The sequence below is a fragment of the Primulina eburnea genome, chromosome 16, assembly GCF_022965805.1.
Source record: "Primulina eburnea isolate SZY01 chromosome 16, ASM2296580v1, whole genome shotgun sequence".
Taxonomy (NCBI): domain Eukaryota; kingdom Viridiplantae; phylum Streptophyta; class Magnoliopsida; order Lamiales; family Gesneriaceae; genus Primulina; species Primulina eburnea.
The window spans coordinates 9,055,468-9,072,641 of NC_133116.1; the positions used below are offsets into that span (position 1 = coordinate 9,055,468).

Sequence of the window (17,174 nt, forward strand, 5' to 3'; positions counted from 1 at the left end):
GAGATTGAAAATATATTGAAATTTATGTTGAAGTATCTTAAATCAATAACAATAAGATTTTTATGACACAATATCAATTGTTATTTTAGTAAAGTAATGTTTTCCAACATCGAGGGGAGGAATGTGGAAAGCTACATATATATATCAATAATAATGTATTCTCTTTTTTGATCATTTTATATGAAATTTAAAATGAACCCGAAGTTCAAATTATACATTCTTTAATATAATTTGTTAATAGATAAGATATATTATTTAGCTTTTACAAGTGTTTCAGTAGATAATTTATATTTTCTCATCTGAAGCACTATAAATCTAATTGGTTTTTAAATATAAACCAATAAACACTTCAAATGAACTCTTATTTCAAAATTAAGGAAGCTTATTGTCTTTAAGAGATAATGACATAAATAGTAGTAAAAACCCTAGAAGATGTTTAGGTATCTGAAACATCTTAAATAAATTAATGTCATACAAGACCATATTGTATTTTACTTGCAAGTAAATCTAAAATACGCTAGAAGTGTGATCGACCAATAAATTCAAAGATTTTGTACCCTGAAAATATAAAAATTTCAAACAAAAAGTAATTTTATATGGCACAGTAAAAATGATTGATAAATCAAAATAATGTTACATATGTAAGAAATGAGATTTCAATAAATTATTTGTTTTCTGAAAACTATGATATTATAGTAATATGCTTATTAATAATTATTTTGATCTCAATGTATCTTTTATCAATATGAAAAATAACGAGTTCATAAAACTACAATTTATAGATATTAGATATTGATATATGACAATTTAGGCTAACATTGACCCAAAACTTATCAGAAAGACCCGAAGTCGATTATGAAAAAATGCTTTTACCTGTCCTGAATGAGTTAAATAAACAATTATATATAAAAAATCCATGAATGAGTTGAAATATCAAATAGACTTTGATTTTTTACCTCTAAGATTATCTTTTCAATAAAATGACAAATGTCATTACGAGGATCAAGATCATCTGGACACATGTATAATTTTATATTATTTTTTATAATATATATTTTTAGGAATAATTTTTTACAATTTAATTTAGAGTGTAAAGAATAAAAATATGAATTAAAATATACAAAATTATAAATTATTTACTATTTTCCACATCTTTGCTAAAATACTAGTATATTAAAGAAGATGTGGCCTCACTTCATATTTAAAAATTATGTTCCACAATAAATAAATATAGAATTAAGGATCATTTGTGAGGCAAAATGAATGAAGCAGACATATAGTGGAAAATGGCACTACTTGATTCTTACCCACTGAAATACTGAAAAATTAGACAAATTGTGATTTCCAATTGAACAAATGAAGTGGAAGACCCAAGGAAGACAAATAATTATAATCACCTCAAGAAATACCCCACCAAACATGATGCATAAAAAAGGAATATGAAGTGCTTGATTTAGTCAACTAGTCATTTGTTTTACCAAACACTGCCGTTCCTTCGCTCTTATAGATCGAATTATGAAGTCTATGATGTTATTTTGTCAATTCACGTTGTGATTGGTCTTGAATCAATCAAGATGTTGGTAAAAAGAAAAAAATACCTCACTTCATCGAATCCCTAAATCCAATCACAATCGTGTATTCCATGCTCAGATTTTAACGGCATAAAACATTACGGTGTTATTTGATTTTGGGCTGGGAAGTCCAACAAACAAAAAGGTAGCAGGCATATCAGTGGAATCATGAACACAAATATGTTTATATGTCATAATTGTCAATCAAAATCCAAACTAGTCTCCAATTCAAGTGCAATTTAAAACAGTATGAGGCAAGATTTAATATAAATAAACATCAAACATTTAATAAAAACAAAAAACAAACTCCCCATGCAAAAATCAAAACAGCATCTACTCGTCATCATTGAAGGTCGTTTTCTTCCCTGCAAACAAAATAACAACATTTAAGTCGAAACATTATATTATATTATATATTATATAAATACCAACAATTGATAACATTCTCAAGAAAAATACGCCGTGTTAAGTTTAATATTTGCACACCAGTTCCAGATGCAGCCATGCTCGGCTTGTTGAAATTTGAGCGTCCTCTGTTACTTCTACCACGACTACCATCGCCAAAGCGATCTGCTCGGCCGCTGCTTCCAAATCGGCCCCCACCACCATTTCGACCACCACTGCCGAACCGGCCACCGCCGCCATTTCGACCACCGCTACCGAACCGGCCACCGCCGAATCTATCACCGCGCCCACCACTTCTCCCACCACCAGAGGCGTCACCTCTAGGCTTCGCCTCCTCCACCGTCAAACTATACTCTCCAATTTCAGAACCGTTCAATTCTAAAGCTTTGTTGAAGCCATCACTCTCAGTAAAATCGATATAAGCCATCCTATGAGCATGCAGTAATTTGAATAAGCCATTTCAAAAGCATACAAAACATTAACTGAAATAATAAAAATTTAACTGTTCGTGAAATTAACTAGGCCCCCTGAAAACCAAGGGAATAAAAGTAAAAGAGAAACCGACCCTTTAAAACCACCGTCCTGATCTTTAGGAATAGACACTCGAGAAATTTCCCCACAAGAGCCAAAATGATCTTCCAAAGAGCTCCTAATCTGAAATTTAATTATGTTATTGAGATGTGTTATGTGATGTGATGCAGCAGAGATAATATATAATGGGTAACTAAAGTGGGCGGTGAAAACACGTGCCTGGTCTTCTTCTTCGTCTTTATTGAATCCGCGAACAAAAATCGTTTGGCCTTGAGCTCTACCACCCTTCTGGAAGGAATTCGCATCCTTTTCACTAAAACAATTTAAAACAAAATTAATATGCAAGTACCAGCGCTATCAAGCAAAACTTAGAATGAAGGCCATAAATAATTATCCAAGAAAGCTATAAATAATGATCCAACCTACCCACTATGCGGAGTGAACGCCCCCCTTTCCTTTGCAAGGTCAAGTTTCACAGAACGACCCAGCAACTCCTTACCATTCATTTCGCGGAGGGCCTGATAAATTTTTACACAAAATATTCGATTAACAATACAAGCAACTCCTTACCATTCATTTCGCGGAGGGCCTGATAAATTTTTACACAAAATATTCTATTAACAATACAAACTTCCAGTAAAAGCTACAACTAAAGCACCCACATTAGAATAGTATATTCTCAAAGTAGGACCAAAACTCTAGCCGACCAAGCATCGGGACCTTTGCAACTTAGCCATGTTTTATTTATCAACAAAACTAATAACTAAACAGTATTGTAATTACTCTTTGAACTTTTGTCATAAGTATAAAACACAAAATAGCTTATATCAACTGCAACAATAAAATATAATACAAGAATAAAAAAGTATCTCCTTTTAATTGCAACATGTAAGCAAGCAACCATTTTGATGGAACAGCATAGGAGCGCCTAAAATCAACCTAACTCGCTAGTTTTTTAGCAGGTTGGCATATCATTTAATTGGAAACTGAAACAATCAAACTCGAGCCAAGCTCAACTGTATAATCATGCCAAATTTTAGACTTCATGTTTTAGTTGAATAACTCATAAGCCGCTAATGAGCTTTAATAGATTGATTCATTTTCTATAATATAAACCTAACTAAAGGAGTTTATGAATTTAAGTAAAAGTCCATGCATTTGCTTGCTCAAGTTCGACAAAGGAACTAACAAATCGGGCTCAAATTTGAACTCTAAATTGAGCTGAATGAGGCCAAACTAGTCTATTATTCAAAGTTTGAGCCACGTTTCGAGCTTGAATATGAAAAAAAACTATTACTCGACTCGATTCAGTTCATTCACAGCCCTATAGGAAGTCGTATTTAAGTGTTAGAGTCGAAATAAATGAATCCATCAATAATAACCTTTTCTGCTTCTGCTGCTGTAGCAAACTCAACATGACCAAAGCCCCTGAAAGAATTATCCGGGAACATGGAAAAGCGGACCTCAACAATTTCCCCAGCATCTTTGAAAAAATTCTCACTGAATCATTACAATGACAAGTCAGTGTTAAAAAAAGATCGGTCCCCAAGAAAACAATTTACAGCATCTATACTCACACATCAGCTTGCTCAACAGAGTAAGAAAGATTCCCAACAAACAGGGTTTTAGATCCTCTTGTTTGCTCTTTCGGAGTGATAGGTGTCTTGGGCTGCAAAAAAGTGCATATGGAACGTTATTAAAACACATGCATGATGCCAAATCACTTTCTAGTAAGAAGAAAATTTCATTGTTTGTGGTCCCCCCCAAAAAAAAAAGTCAATTCAAAAAATTGGGATTGCATTTCCTTGAACTATTCCCGCGTATCTGACTGATCATGCAAAGACTTGAAAAGCAGTCAAGAACGATAGAGCTTACAGTTTTTTCAATTTTCGAACCTCCTTTCCCTGCATTTGCCTTTGCAGATACAGCACCAGCCATTTCTACATCAGTATCCTGCAATGGCAAAAAAAGTATTTGTAAAAGAGAAGGAAACATTTAAGAAAAAACTCATGCATTAGAGGGCTGAATAATATAAAGGAACAAGGAAATCAATTACAGTGCAACAGAACAAATTTTATATCACACAATCACTTTTAACATACTGGAACTTTGATCTTTTTCTTTTGAGGCTCTCCATCATCACTTTCCTCATCCGAACTGTCATCTTCAGAGCTAGCGTTTTTCTTGGCCTGTAAAAGAGTGTTAACGTGAGTATCATCACTAGTTTCCTAAAAGAAGCTCTAAAGAAGTCGCACACTATAGAGACATAAGGAAATTAAATTTACCTTGCTTGCTTCCGTAGTGGTTCTTTTCAAAGAAACAGCTTTTTTAGGAGCCTGCTGAGGAGGGTAATATAATGTATAAAATAATAATTCATATTAATAATCTAAAATTATCACTACCTAAAAAAATTGGAGATTTTTGAAAGTCTGTTTTCGTTTTCCACCTCAAAAAAAAGACAAAAGAAAAGGATTTAAAAAAATTCAGTTACCAGATAGTAAAAATATTCAGTAAACAAATAACAATTTTCTTCTAACTGAAAAAGCGTAGAAGTGAAAACTACACACTTACCTCATCATCAGAGCTGCTGCTTTCATCATCTGAGTCTGAATCTTCACTGGACTCGACCTTCTTCTTCGCAACAGGCGTCACAGTTTTAGTTGCAATAACATCTTCATCAGAACTTTCACTGTCACTGCTTGATTCATCTTTTCCCTTGACAGCAGCTACATGGCTTTTCTTAGCGAGAGCAGCAGGAGTTTTCTTAGCAGCTGGAGCTTCGTCATCAGAACTTGTTTCGTCTTCAGAATCAGACTCGTCCTTCTTTGCAGCAGCCGCAGGGGCAGTTTTGGCGGGAGCATTCTTCGCAGCAGCAACATCCTCGTCAGAACGAGTTTCATCTTCGGAAACAGAATCGTCACTAGATTCATCTTCCTTCTTGGTAGCTGCAACAGTGACATTTTTAGCCTGAGGTACGGGAGCTTTCTTGGCTGCAGCAACATCATCATCAGAACTGGTTTCATCTTCAGAATCAGATAATTCACTACTTGATTCGTCTTTCTTCTTGTCAGCTGATACAGGGACATTTTTTACTAGAGCTGCAGGGGCTTTCTTAGCAACATCCTCGTCTGAACTAGTTTCGTCATCAGAATCAGATTCTTCACTTGAATCGTCTTCTTTCTTCGCAGCAGCCAAATTACCATTTTTTGCTAAAGGTGTCTTCTTAGGTACACCGACATCTTCCTCCAAACCACTACTATCTTCAGATCCTGCGTCTGCTTTTAAGGCAACAGTCTTCGCAGACACCTTAACCTAGTAACAGTTCCAAACACAAGCGGAAAGATTTACTTATCCTTGTTCTGGCAAAAACATAAACATAACTAGCAACTGAAACAGAACATGCGCGCATCTTTAGAGTGAAACAAGTGGATTGGCATCTTTGTACACACAAAGAATACAAACAAAAAGAAAAGCACAGAACCGTATAAATCGTAACCCCAAAAATCTAGCAATTAAACCTTCAGTTTTTTCTCAGACTCGGAAGAAGTTTCTTCATCAGATGATGTCTCGTCCTTCTTTTTGACAATCTTCTTCTTAGTCTTGATTTCAATCTTCTTTTCCTCCACCAGATCCTTCTTCTGCTTCTTAGCGTCCTTTTTATCTACAACCTCCTCAGCTTCTCTCTTTCCTGTTGTTACACAAACAAAATAACGAAACAAAAATTAGCAATCAAATTTAACTCCCACAAGACACATCTCAACTCACCGATAAAAAAAAAAGAAAAGAAATCAAGAACCAACAACGATTAAACGAACCTTTTTTCAAGGGATTGGCGGGAACAACGGCAGCATCGACCTACAAAACAACCGATTAATCCAATCTTTCAATGGACCAAAAAATACAGCAAAAACAACAGTCAGACAGAGGATATTTCACCTTAGTGGCTGACTTCTTGTTAGATTTGGCCATCGGAAGACGAGTTTCTGATGGTGGCCGGAGAGGTGGAGAAACCCTAGCAGCAAGGGTTTAACGAAAAAAAGGAAGGAGTAGGAGATATTCGAGTTTGTGGCCAATATTGTTGCCTTTATATAGCGATTAATAATTAGAGAAGCGGCGCAAGCCCTCAGCTAGGGTTTTGCTTTTATTTTTATTTTTTTAATAAAAAATTATATAAATTATTTATTATTATATTTATTCTTTTTTTATATGGAACCTTTATTAATTTTTTTCTATATATATTTATAGAAAAGATTTGCGTATCTTGAAGCTTGTTATCATTCTCATTTGGAAGAGTATTGCAAAATAATTCTTTTAACATAAAATTTGTCAACCTTTTATGTATACTTTTTTGAAGGTGCTCGACAAAACTTATAAACTCTAAAAAAAATTGTTTATTAGTTGTTTCAGAGTTTATAAACAATCATAATTCGTTGGTGAAAAATTGCAAACGGCTTATAAGCCGTCGAAAAAATAAGTTGTTTGTTTTGAAAAAAAATGAAATATTCGACATTTTTTTCGCAAAGATCTTATTCTTTGTATTTTACTTCTCCAAAATATCTTTATATGTTTTATTAAATCTTCATTTTATTTTCAATTCTTAAATCATCACTTTATCACTTTATTTTTTAAATCAAATTTAAAATACGATTTTGTTCTATCTTTTTATTAAAATATAAAAACAAAAAATTAAATTTTATTGAATAAATAATTAACTATAATTTTTAAATTTATATTTTATTTACACACATTAAAAATAATATTAAATATTTTCTCCAAAAAATCATTTTTCTAGATATAAATATAAATTAGATTTATATTTTTAAATATTAAAATTATAAAACTGTTTTCTTATTTTTGTATTTTACTTCTCCAAAATATTTTTATATATTTTCTTAAATCTTCATTTTATCTTCACGACTTAAATAATCACTCTATCACTTTTGTTTTTTTATAAAATTTAAAATACGATTTTGTTCTATCTTTTTATTAAAACTTATATAAAAAATTTATTACTATTTTATTGAATAAATTATTAACTAAATTTTTTAATCTATATTTTATTTGCACACGTTCCAAAAATTCAATATTTCTAGATATAAATATAAAATAGATTTATATTTTTAAATATTAAATTGTAGTTTAATATATATATATATATATATAAACTTCTTACATTAGCTCATAATATTAATTTTTTTTTAATTTTGACAATAAAAAAGATCATATAATACTTAACTTATTAACATTTTAAGTTGTTTAAAAAAATTAATCCAAACACTTTAATATTTTACTTTTAAAAGATCTCACGACTTATAAACTTCCACTTATAAAATGTAAGAATTTATAAGCTATTTTAAATAAGTCTAGCCGAACACTTTCTTAATTATTTCGAAAAATCAAGCTTTGCTTTGTCAATTTAAAAAGAGTTTATTGTCTCCAATTTAATTTGATTTCAGAGACTGTAATGCATGAAATGTTACAGGACATGTAAAACAAAGTGTTTGAGGCCTCTGTTCTTGAGTGAAAGCATTCCTGAATGGCACACAATAAACGAGCATATTTCGCACATTCGGCGTTACATTACAAAACTGGAATCAGCCTTTCAAAATCTGCACACAATTAGCACAACTGGTGAAGGTGTCAGAGAAAAGGTAGACAAAAAAATATTAAACCAACTCATGCAAAATTTTGCATGTCGTTTTATAGCTTCTGCAGGGAATAGGGATGCTTAAACTTGTTGCCTAAAACAGTGGAATTGAAATGAGGAATGTACATTTGCTTTACCTTGTTGAGGTCATTACTCATCCTAGATATTTTAGCAAAACTCCATCATTCCCGAGCACAAAGCCTTGTTTGTCACTGATAAACCTGCATTATCGTTCAAAAGATTAATGCCTGGTAGGTTGATTCTATTTAAGATAACGATAAGTGCTTTGGAATTGCAGCATAGTCTCTCTCCCTCCAGCAAAATCCAGCGATCAAAACCAGAACTTCTTGAAAAATATATTTTCCTCAATCCCAGTAGCTCCTGCCCTGGGTAACAGGTACTTAAAATAATATAATAGTATAAGGAAATGAAAGTACTCCAAATTCTATTAGCAGTTCATAAGCATGCTTATATAGTGAGGATGAATGAGCTCACTTTACAGAATATAGATTGGCAGCAATGTTGTCGGCTGCTTTGTCACGGATCCATGTCTTCCCACTGTTCGTAGTTTTTAAAAGAATTCCACTTCCACCAGCAGCCCACGCTTCATCCTATGAATTACATCAGCCAAACGATGATCAGTATCAGGTACGTGTAGTTATTCTCATCATTTCTTGTTTAACAAATACGTATATAGATTACTGTATTAATAATAATCTAAATTACTGATCAGTGGTTTTTTTCTATCCGAACAGTTAAAAAACAGACCATGTTGTACCTTTGAGCGGTATCCAACATCGAGAATCCCAAATCCACGGCTTTGTACTTGAACTTCCTCAAAATCCTCCGTTATCTGAAAATGTGGAAGATGCCAAGTTTAAAAATAGAGATGAAATTAAATTGAAACTGAATGCTAACTCACGGCAACAGTAAGCCAAAAACTCAAAGTAAACGAGGGATGAATTTATAGCCGACATAGTGTAAATAGTAAATACATGGATTATGTATGATGCTTCCAGAAGAGGAATTCACCCACCCCTGTGCCCTTACTGAGGTATAGTCCACCACCACGTACAAGAAGCCAAAGGCCACCATCAGCTCTCCAGCCCATGTTCTGGATTCTTCTAGCCACAGCCCTGTTGTGCGGTTGCCAGAACGCCTATGATCATGCATTGACCTTAAGATTTTTCCAATCTTCTCAAGTATATTTCACATTGAAACTTACTAGTAAATTGGTTTCATAAATTTACTTAACTCAGGGACCAAGAAAATAGAAACACAAAAACTCTTGTTAGACGGTGTCACGGGTCAGTTTTGTGAGACCGAAACATTACCTTTTATTGTAAACATAAGCAAAGTTGACCCGTCTCACGAATAAAGATCTATGACACCGTCTTCCAAGAGACATGCTCAGATACAAATATTTTACGGACTTTAAAATGTAAACCTGAACTGGTTCTACAAATCGCAGATCCATCCAATATGAATCTACTGACCGAATGTACAAAGACAGAAATTTCACCTGACCAGGTTCCCATGTCAAATAGAAGTTACCACGACTTGAAACAGCAACATATTTTCCTTCAGGTGAGCGATTCACGGAGCTGAAAGTGCCTGTATAGTAGCTTGCACCACTGATACCACTGGATACTGTTCTGAAATAGCATTAAGAATGTAGAAGTAATTGATAAGTTCAGAACTTAAAGAACAGGCAGAGAAACTTGAATTATTGATACGAGTAAGAACTGTTATGAATCAGCATTTGGTTACAAAGAAATAAATTTTACGTTTTGCAGTGGTAAAGCAAACATTGATCATAAAAACTTCTCACTTCATTATCCAATAAAAGGACTTCTCCTGCTTTTTTTTTACTCTGAGAATAGACACGAAAAGATTGCCAATAAAACAGAAAAAGTATTTAAAAAATGACTTCTAGTAGAAGGACATGTGAATGGTTTAAAAAGGGTGAATAGAAAGCGAAATGTCAATGTCTATTGATGATGTAAGAATGAGAGAGCATAGCCTCAATAAAAGTAGATTATGTCTGCTGGAACTTTTCAGGTTCGTAATCTTAATTTTGATGTTAACAAAACTTGTTATTTTGTATTACTAATGTTTTACCTTAGTGTGCAGAAGCTTAGATCAGTTACGAGTTGTTTAGATCACAAACTGAAGACCTAACTGATCGCACAAACTGAATCAGGCGAACTGATACGTCAAATGAGTAGTTCAGCAGACTGTCCAGTTGATAGGTAGCTCAGCAGGAGAACCTCAGAAGCCCGGCCAGTCGAAGGAGTGTTCAACTAATGAAGAAAGCCAACTGATCAGTTCAACTGAATGAGAGTGAAATCAGTTCAACTGACGAGTCAACTGATTTCACCAGCCCAACTGAAGATCAGTTCAGCTGACTAGTTCGGAACATCAGTTAATAATCTTTCAGTTGTAGATGAAGACAAACTCATTCAGTGGATTCCAGCTATACACAAAGGTACAAAGCAATTGTCCAGTCAAAAGACAATAATGAACGTTGCATCAGAGCATTAAAGACAAACGCTTCAGAAGAGCAGTCGAAAAGTCGAGACACGGAGTCCAAGACACGAATTCAAGATGCAACAGATACAATGATTGAGTCTCACTGTACGATCAGTTTCTCGCCTATAAATAGAAGATCAGTGAAGACCAAAATACAGAGAGCGAGTGAAGATACAAAGGAAAAGGGCTTGCATATTGCATATATAGCTTACAAGAAGCAATCAGCCCAGAGGGTCACCTCAACGTGTTATCAGCTTAGATAAGAAACAAATTTCCCTCAGTGTGTGGGAACACCTTTCCGGTGTTTTCTTTGTTCAGTTCCCACACACACACACACACACCGCCTCCACCCAAATACAGTCTTGCATAAAGACGTTAAACTTGTGTATGTAGTCTTTGACATACAGACGCTAAAAAAGTGTTGGCTGGAAGGTGCTGCCTTTAGTCTAGGCTAGGAGTTCAGTTGAGACAGTAGTGTAAATCCTAAGCTGAGTGGGTTTGTACAAGTAGTGTATAAATCAAAGTCTTCTAGTAGATCCTACCCAATGTGGTAGAAGAGCATGGCGTAGGAGCAGTTGAAGTCTTCGAACATCCATAAACATATCTTGTATATTTAACTGATCAACTGCTGATTTCAAACTGACTTGATCAGTTAGAGCATCTGTCTGTTCAGTTCTTGCCGTAACTGAACTGATATATGCGACAACGAATCCGCTGTTTTTCAGTTATTCAGTTTACATAAGTTAAAATGTTTTCTAATTTAACAGTCTTCTTCACGAAGGATTACTTCGAGTTTCTTCCACTTGGTTTTTAACCAAACTCGATTTAATTTATCGGTGTTAACATTCTTAGAACACGAGCTATTGCAGCTCATTGAAGAATATTGTGTTTGAAATGCCTTCAAAGGCACCAGCACGTGATCCTTCAATTGATATCAGAGCTAGTTGTTCTAAGAAGAACATTTGAAAAAAACTGTGTTTTAAAATATATTACTTTAAAATAGTGTTAAAAGATATTTAAAAGTATTTCATACTATTTTCAAAACTATTTGAAAATGATTATCTATCACTCATTGCGAAGGGTTGAGAGGATTGGTTCTGCAACCAACATTGTCGTCACTTCTTTCGACTCATAGCTTTGGGGTTTTAATCAGCTTGCAGGGTCCTGAGCGTCATCTGTCAAGATACACGGCTAAATTGTTCGATGAACAAGATTTCAGTTGCAAACCTTCCAGGTCAGCTGTTCTTCAGACGAAACTCATCCATGTTGGGATGTTGGTTGAGTAAATCACCAGCTCTATCCCGCTTGAGCCTAGTTTGAGTCTGCTCGACCAGTTAGCTAGCAAAGAGATCAAGTTCAAGGCAGATTAGCTCGTTTCTCTAGCAAATTGAACTCACGACCGGTGCACCATTTCAAGCAGTCAAGACAACCAGTTGTTAGTATATCTAGTTCTGTCACACATAAACCAACTGATATCTGTTGTTATTTAAAATATGCTATTGTAGTAGCAATTTTTCTTTCAACTAATGTATGCACTCAAATGTAAAAATAAAAGGAAATTTATTTGATTAAATAAGCATCGTGTTTATCCAGCTGTGTTTCGTTGTGACTGAATGAATATTTCCAGATTTTTTGTCTACGTTGCTTGGATGACTATAACTTCTGAATGAATGCTTAGATAATTACTTCTCAAATACGAGCTTTTATTCATTTTTTGAGGGGGAGTTTTTCTTGTACTCTCAAACTGAAAAATTGTTTTTTAATCAGTTTTTAAAAATTCAGTTGTTAAGGAGGATCCTTCTTTTCTTCAACTGAAGATGTTCTCTTAAATTTTTTATTTTTTTGAGTTTTTTTAATTCAGTTTTTGAGGAGTAGTTTTTCTTTTACCCCCGGTCCTTAAATCGTTTTTCAAAACCATCTTTAATTCAGTTCTTAAGGGAGAGCTTTTAACGATGCTTAAGTGGACTAGCCCTTGAACTGAATATATTGTTCTTAACTGATCAAGTTTTGTGATCATCAAAAAGGGAGAGATTGTTGGAAATTTTCGAGTTCCCAATCTTAATTTTGATGTTAACAAAACTTGTTATTTTGTATTACTAATGTTTTACCTTAGTGTGCAGAAACTATGATCAGTTACGAGTTGTTTACATCACAAACTGAAGACCTAACTGATCGCACAAACTGAATCAGACGAACTGATACGTCAAATGAGTAGTTCAGCAGACTGTTCAGTTGATAGATAGCTCAGCAGGAGAACCTCAGAAGCCCGGCCAGCCGAAGGAGTGTTCAACTGACGAAGAAAGCCAACTCTGATCAGTTCAACTGAATGAAAGTGAAATCAGTTCAACTGACGACTCAACTGATTTCACCAGCCCAACTGAAGATCAGTTCAGCTGACTAGTTCGGAACGCCAGTTAAGAATCTTTCAGTTGTAGATGAAGACAAACTCATTCAGTGGATTCCAGCTATACACAAAGGTACAAAGCAATTGTCCAGTCAAAAGACAATAATGAACGTTGCATCAGAGCAATAAAGACAAACGCTTCAGAAGGGCATTCGAAAAGTCGAGACACGGAGTCCAAGACACGAATTCAAGATGCAACAGATACAATGATTTGAGTCTTACTGTACGATCGGTTTCCCGCCTACAAATAGAAGATCAGTGAAGACCAAAATACAGAGAGCGAGTGAAGATACAAAGGAAAAGGGCTCGCATATTGCATATGTAGCTTATAAGAAGCAATCAGCCCAGAGGGTCACCTCAACGTTTTATCAGCTTAGATAAAAAGCAAATTTCCCTCAGTGTGTGGGAATACCTTTCCGGTATTTTCTTTGTTCAGTTCCCACACACATACACACTCTCACCGCCTCCACCCAAATACAGTCTTGCACAAAGACGTTAAACTTGTGTGTGTAGTCTTTGACAAACAGACGTTAAAGAAGTGTTGGCTGGAAGGTGCTGTCTTTAGTCTATGCTAGGAGTTCAGTTGAGGCAGCAGTGTAAGTACTAAGCTGAGTGGGTTTGTACAAGTAGTTGTATAAATCAAAGTCTTCTAGTGGATCCTACCCTGAGGTGGTAGAAGGGGTGACTGTAGAAGCAGTTGAAGTCTCCGAACATCCATAAACATATCTTGTGTATTTAACTGATTAACTGTTGTTTTCAAACTGACTTGATCAGTTAAAGCATCTGTCTGTTCAATTCTTGCCGTAACTGAACTGATATATGCGACAACGGATCCCCTGCTTTTCAATTATTCAATTTACATAAGTTAAAATGTTTTCTAATTTTTTATCATGTATCACAAGCACTAAGGGCTATGGCTCGGTTGGTAGAGCAACTCGTTTACACGTGCGCCAATGTTTTCCAGGGGAGTCCATCATACAATAAAAGAAATTGATCTTATTGAGAAATCGATGTCTTACTCCAGAACTTTAAGGGAACAATAGCCTGACAAACGGTTCAGTCCGATTTTGGTGCCCCATTTAGGTACCAAAGAGACCCCATCATTGATTTGAGATATTGATAAGGTGAATGAATACCAGTACATTCAATGCTAGGCATAATGAGTATAAGGTCCTCAAAAAATATCTTTTCGTCCTATGAACTTTAAGGTGTATGAAGTTACTTCGAGTTTCTTCCGCTTGGTTTTAACCAAACTCGATTTAATTTATCGGTGTTAACATTATTAGGAACGAGCTATTGCAGCTCATTGGAGAATATTGTGTTGCCTTCAAAGGCACCAGCACGATCCTTCAATGTCTAATCAGTTTGGTACACTCCATGTCTTTGCAACATATAAGTTTGTATTAGAGGAAGTCTCAATAGCAGTTTTTAACAAATTTTACTCTGCTTTACCGTTTTCCCATGATGCAAATAAACAAGATTCATTTCTAAAAAAATTTGTATAAGAGATACCAACTGGACATAAGGGCTCGGAAGATATTCACCTATTCAGAGTAGCCGAAACCGACTCCTGGACAGCAGCCTTCCAGTTGTATCCTCTATTTGATGTAACATATATCGCACCTTGATCTGTTACCATTTCTGAACTCTTATCTCCAGTGGCTTCTATATATACCTGCAATTACCAAAACAATTATTACTGGATAACTATCATGGTGTGGAATATAATTCTAAAATGCATTTAATTTTTATAATATCAAATTTTACATAAAACAAAATAAAAAAATTAATCACGGAGCCCAACTATGCCATGTTCATCGAATTCACTAATGAAGGGAAATTTATTAATATAACTCCACTACAGATAATTCAAGTTAAACAAACAGATTTACTTAGACAAAATAATATATTTCTGAAAATTATAAATGAAGGATAAGTAAATCAATTTCTGTTTTTGATTCTTTATACAATTGATAGAATACCAACTAAGGAGTGAATATAAAAGGAAGAGGCCAGATGGGACTCCCCAACATTTTAAAAAACATCAACAAAATGTATAGTATATAAGTGGTGATAGATTAAGCAGGCAAGAGGCCTCTAAGGGATTCTTTTTTCTTAGACTACAAGGAAAATTTAATTGAGAATAAAACCCAACTAAGAACATCTTAAACAACATCAATTTGCACACATATTTTCTTCCCAGAACGGCTACAATTCATTTCACCATCGAAGCCATCTAGAATACGAGGTTCAGTCATATTTGTGCGAGTTGCATGTGATCTCTGGAGTTGTATTTACCCATCTTTGCATCAATACTCCCAACACGACATTTGTTCCCTGGATTGATGACATTCCCATAAACGGCCATCTCAATATTGTCAAGTTCTTCATTACTGAACTTAATGTTACAAGAATAACCTTCAGTAATATTTGATCAAAGCCATTTTTGTTGGATTTCAACCTATTTACCCTGGTTTGAAGAAGGTATAAAGACCTTTACAAACAATATTTCCAACTGCATCCATTAGCCATCTATCGGGATCTTGACCAGGGACCAACTTCGCTTCATCCCAGCACATTTTCTTAGTCTTGGAGTCAAAGAATCTAGGTCTCTCAACCTTGTCTCTTGTTGTACCACCTCCACGATGAAAATGAATTAAGGAAAGGCAAATGTCATCTCTCTCTCATTCTGAGTGTGTGCGTGCGTGCATTTTCTTCTTTCAAATTTCCATTTCTTGCGTCTGTGTCAGAAGTTACAGCACAGGCATTGAAAGAAGAACAAAGATCTGTTCGGTATAAAAATGACGAAAACATATGTTTGGCATATTTAACACTGTAGAGCTGTACAAAATGAGGGCCATTAAAAACTTGAAATAGGAAAAAAAAAAAAAAGTCGATGTTATGAAGCACGTTCCATAACGATGTTCTCAGAATAAAAAGCTCAGAACCAATACTGTAATAAGGAGTGGCCAAGTACAGTTAAAGAAATCACTTGAGAATAAGTAACAAAGGAAAACTAAGAAGATTTGTGGAGTTACCATATCGCCAGGAAGTTGAGAACTTAAGGGTATGCGTTTCCATGTCTCTCCAGCATCATCAGTATACAGCAGAATAGCTGGCTTGCCAACGATCCAACCTTCCTTGCCTTTGAAACTGATGGAGTTAAATCTATAGTTGAAATCTTCATCTTCAGCAGAGGGAACGGAACGTGAAACCCAAGTACTTCCTCCATCTTTTGTCTCTAATATAGTTTGCCTAGTCCCCAATAGAAAACCTGTCAAATCAACCAATCCGATCAAAACAAAAATCAAAATGTAAACTTCAAACTCAACCAAATCGTTAACACATCACGTAGTAGAGAGAGAGAGAGAGCGTTAACACATCACGTAGTAGAGAGAGAGAGAGAGAGAAAAAAAAAAAAAAAGAGGAACCGTGAGAAGGGTCGTCGGGGACAAAAGCAATGTCGAGGAGGACAACACCAGGATCAATGGGGAGGTAAACCCTTTCCCAGGCGGAGAGCACGTCTTCCGCCGACAACGCCTTGTTACCAAGTGGGTAAAGCGTGACTGCGGCGGCGGCAGCTGTGTTGAGTGCTATCAACTGGCGGCGGGTGATGGAGCTACTACTCTGCTGAGGAGGTGGGGAGTCATTGTACGTGGCCGAGACAGCAGGAAGACAGCGACGGCGAGCCCGACGGGAATGACATAATATGCTGATGGAGGGATAATTCGAGAGCGTCGCCATTGTTGTTAATTCTTCTTCTTCGGCTTTGTGTGTGCGGTGGTGAATGGAGATTGTCTACTATACTGTGTTCCGTTATCCGCGTCCTTTAAAATAATTAAAAAAATTAAAATTGGAATACTTAATATAAATTTCTTCATTTCGAAGTTTTGGGTGACTCATGGATTGGAACATCCAATTATAATAAACAATTTCAAGAAAAAGCATTATTAAGTTATTAATTATTTATTAAAAAATATTATTTTTTATCTCAAAAATACAATTTTTCACGAGATTGAATATTATTTCGTAAGAGAGGTGCTAGATTTTTTTTTTATTATTATTTTTGTAGTCTAAAAAGAAG

The 17,174-nt window shown here is 35.0% G+C and overlaps 2 protein-coding genes across 8 annotated transcripts; both read right to left on the reverse strand.

The window, feature by feature from the left end:
• Nucleotides 1-1,742: 1,742 nt before the first annotated feature.
• LOC140816222 (uncharacterized) lies at nt 1,743-6,609 on the reverse strand. 5 transcript variants are annotated; one of them, XM_073175330.1, is made up of 14 exons: nt 6,444-6,609; nt 6,323-6,362; nt 6,026-6,195; nt 5,079-5,813; nt 4,793-4,846; nt 4,610-4,696; nt 4,383-4,460; nt 4,085-4,176; nt 3,890-4,007; nt 2,934-3,025; nt 2,727-2,820; nt 2,542-2,630; nt 2,058-2,404; nt 1,743-1,936 (listed from the first exon to the last, which is right to left on the reverse strand). In XM_073175330.1, exons 1-14 carry the CDS (start codon nt 6,474-6,476, stop codon nt 1,905-1,907), a joined length of 2,061 nt encoding a protein of 686 aa, XP_073031431.1. In that variant the 5' UTR covers nt 6,477-6,609; the 3' UTR covers nt 1,743-1,904. The 5 variants fall into 5 exon arrangements, with proteins under 5 accessions (XP_073031431.1, XP_073031430.1, XP_073031428.1 ...); XM_073175329.1 differs by having other exon boundaries at nt 6,026-6,201; XM_073175327.1 differs by having other exon boundaries at nt 5,079-5,819; nt 6,444-6,608.
• A 1,324-nt stretch (nt 6,610-7,933) lies between these two features.
• Nucleotides 7,934-16,906, reverse strand: LOC140816763 (photosystem II stability/assembly factor HCF136, chloroplastic). 3 transcript variants are annotated; one of them, XM_073176190.1, is made up of 9 exons: nt 16,522-16,906; nt 16,129-16,364; nt 14,635-14,765; nt 9,677-9,809; nt 9,191-9,313; nt 8,933-9,007; nt 8,650-8,765; nt 8,292-8,375; nt 7,934-8,116 (listed from the first exon to the last, which is right to left on the reverse strand). In XM_073176190.1, the coding sequence occupies exons 1-8, from the start codon at nt 16,832-16,834 to the stop codon at nt 8,309-8,311; spliced, it is 1,194 nt and encodes a 397-aa protein (XP_073032291.1). In that variant the 5' UTR covers nt 16,835-16,906; the 3' UTR covers nt 7,934-8,116; nt 8,292-8,308. The 3 variants fall into 3 exon arrangements, with proteins under 3 accessions (XP_073032291.1, XP_073032292.1, XP_073032293.1); XM_073176191.1 differs by having other exon boundaries at nt 7,934-8,135; XM_073176192.1 differs by lacking the exon at nt 7,934-8,116 and having other exon boundaries at nt 8,321-8,540.
• Nucleotides 16,907-17,174: the final 268 nt, after the last annotated feature.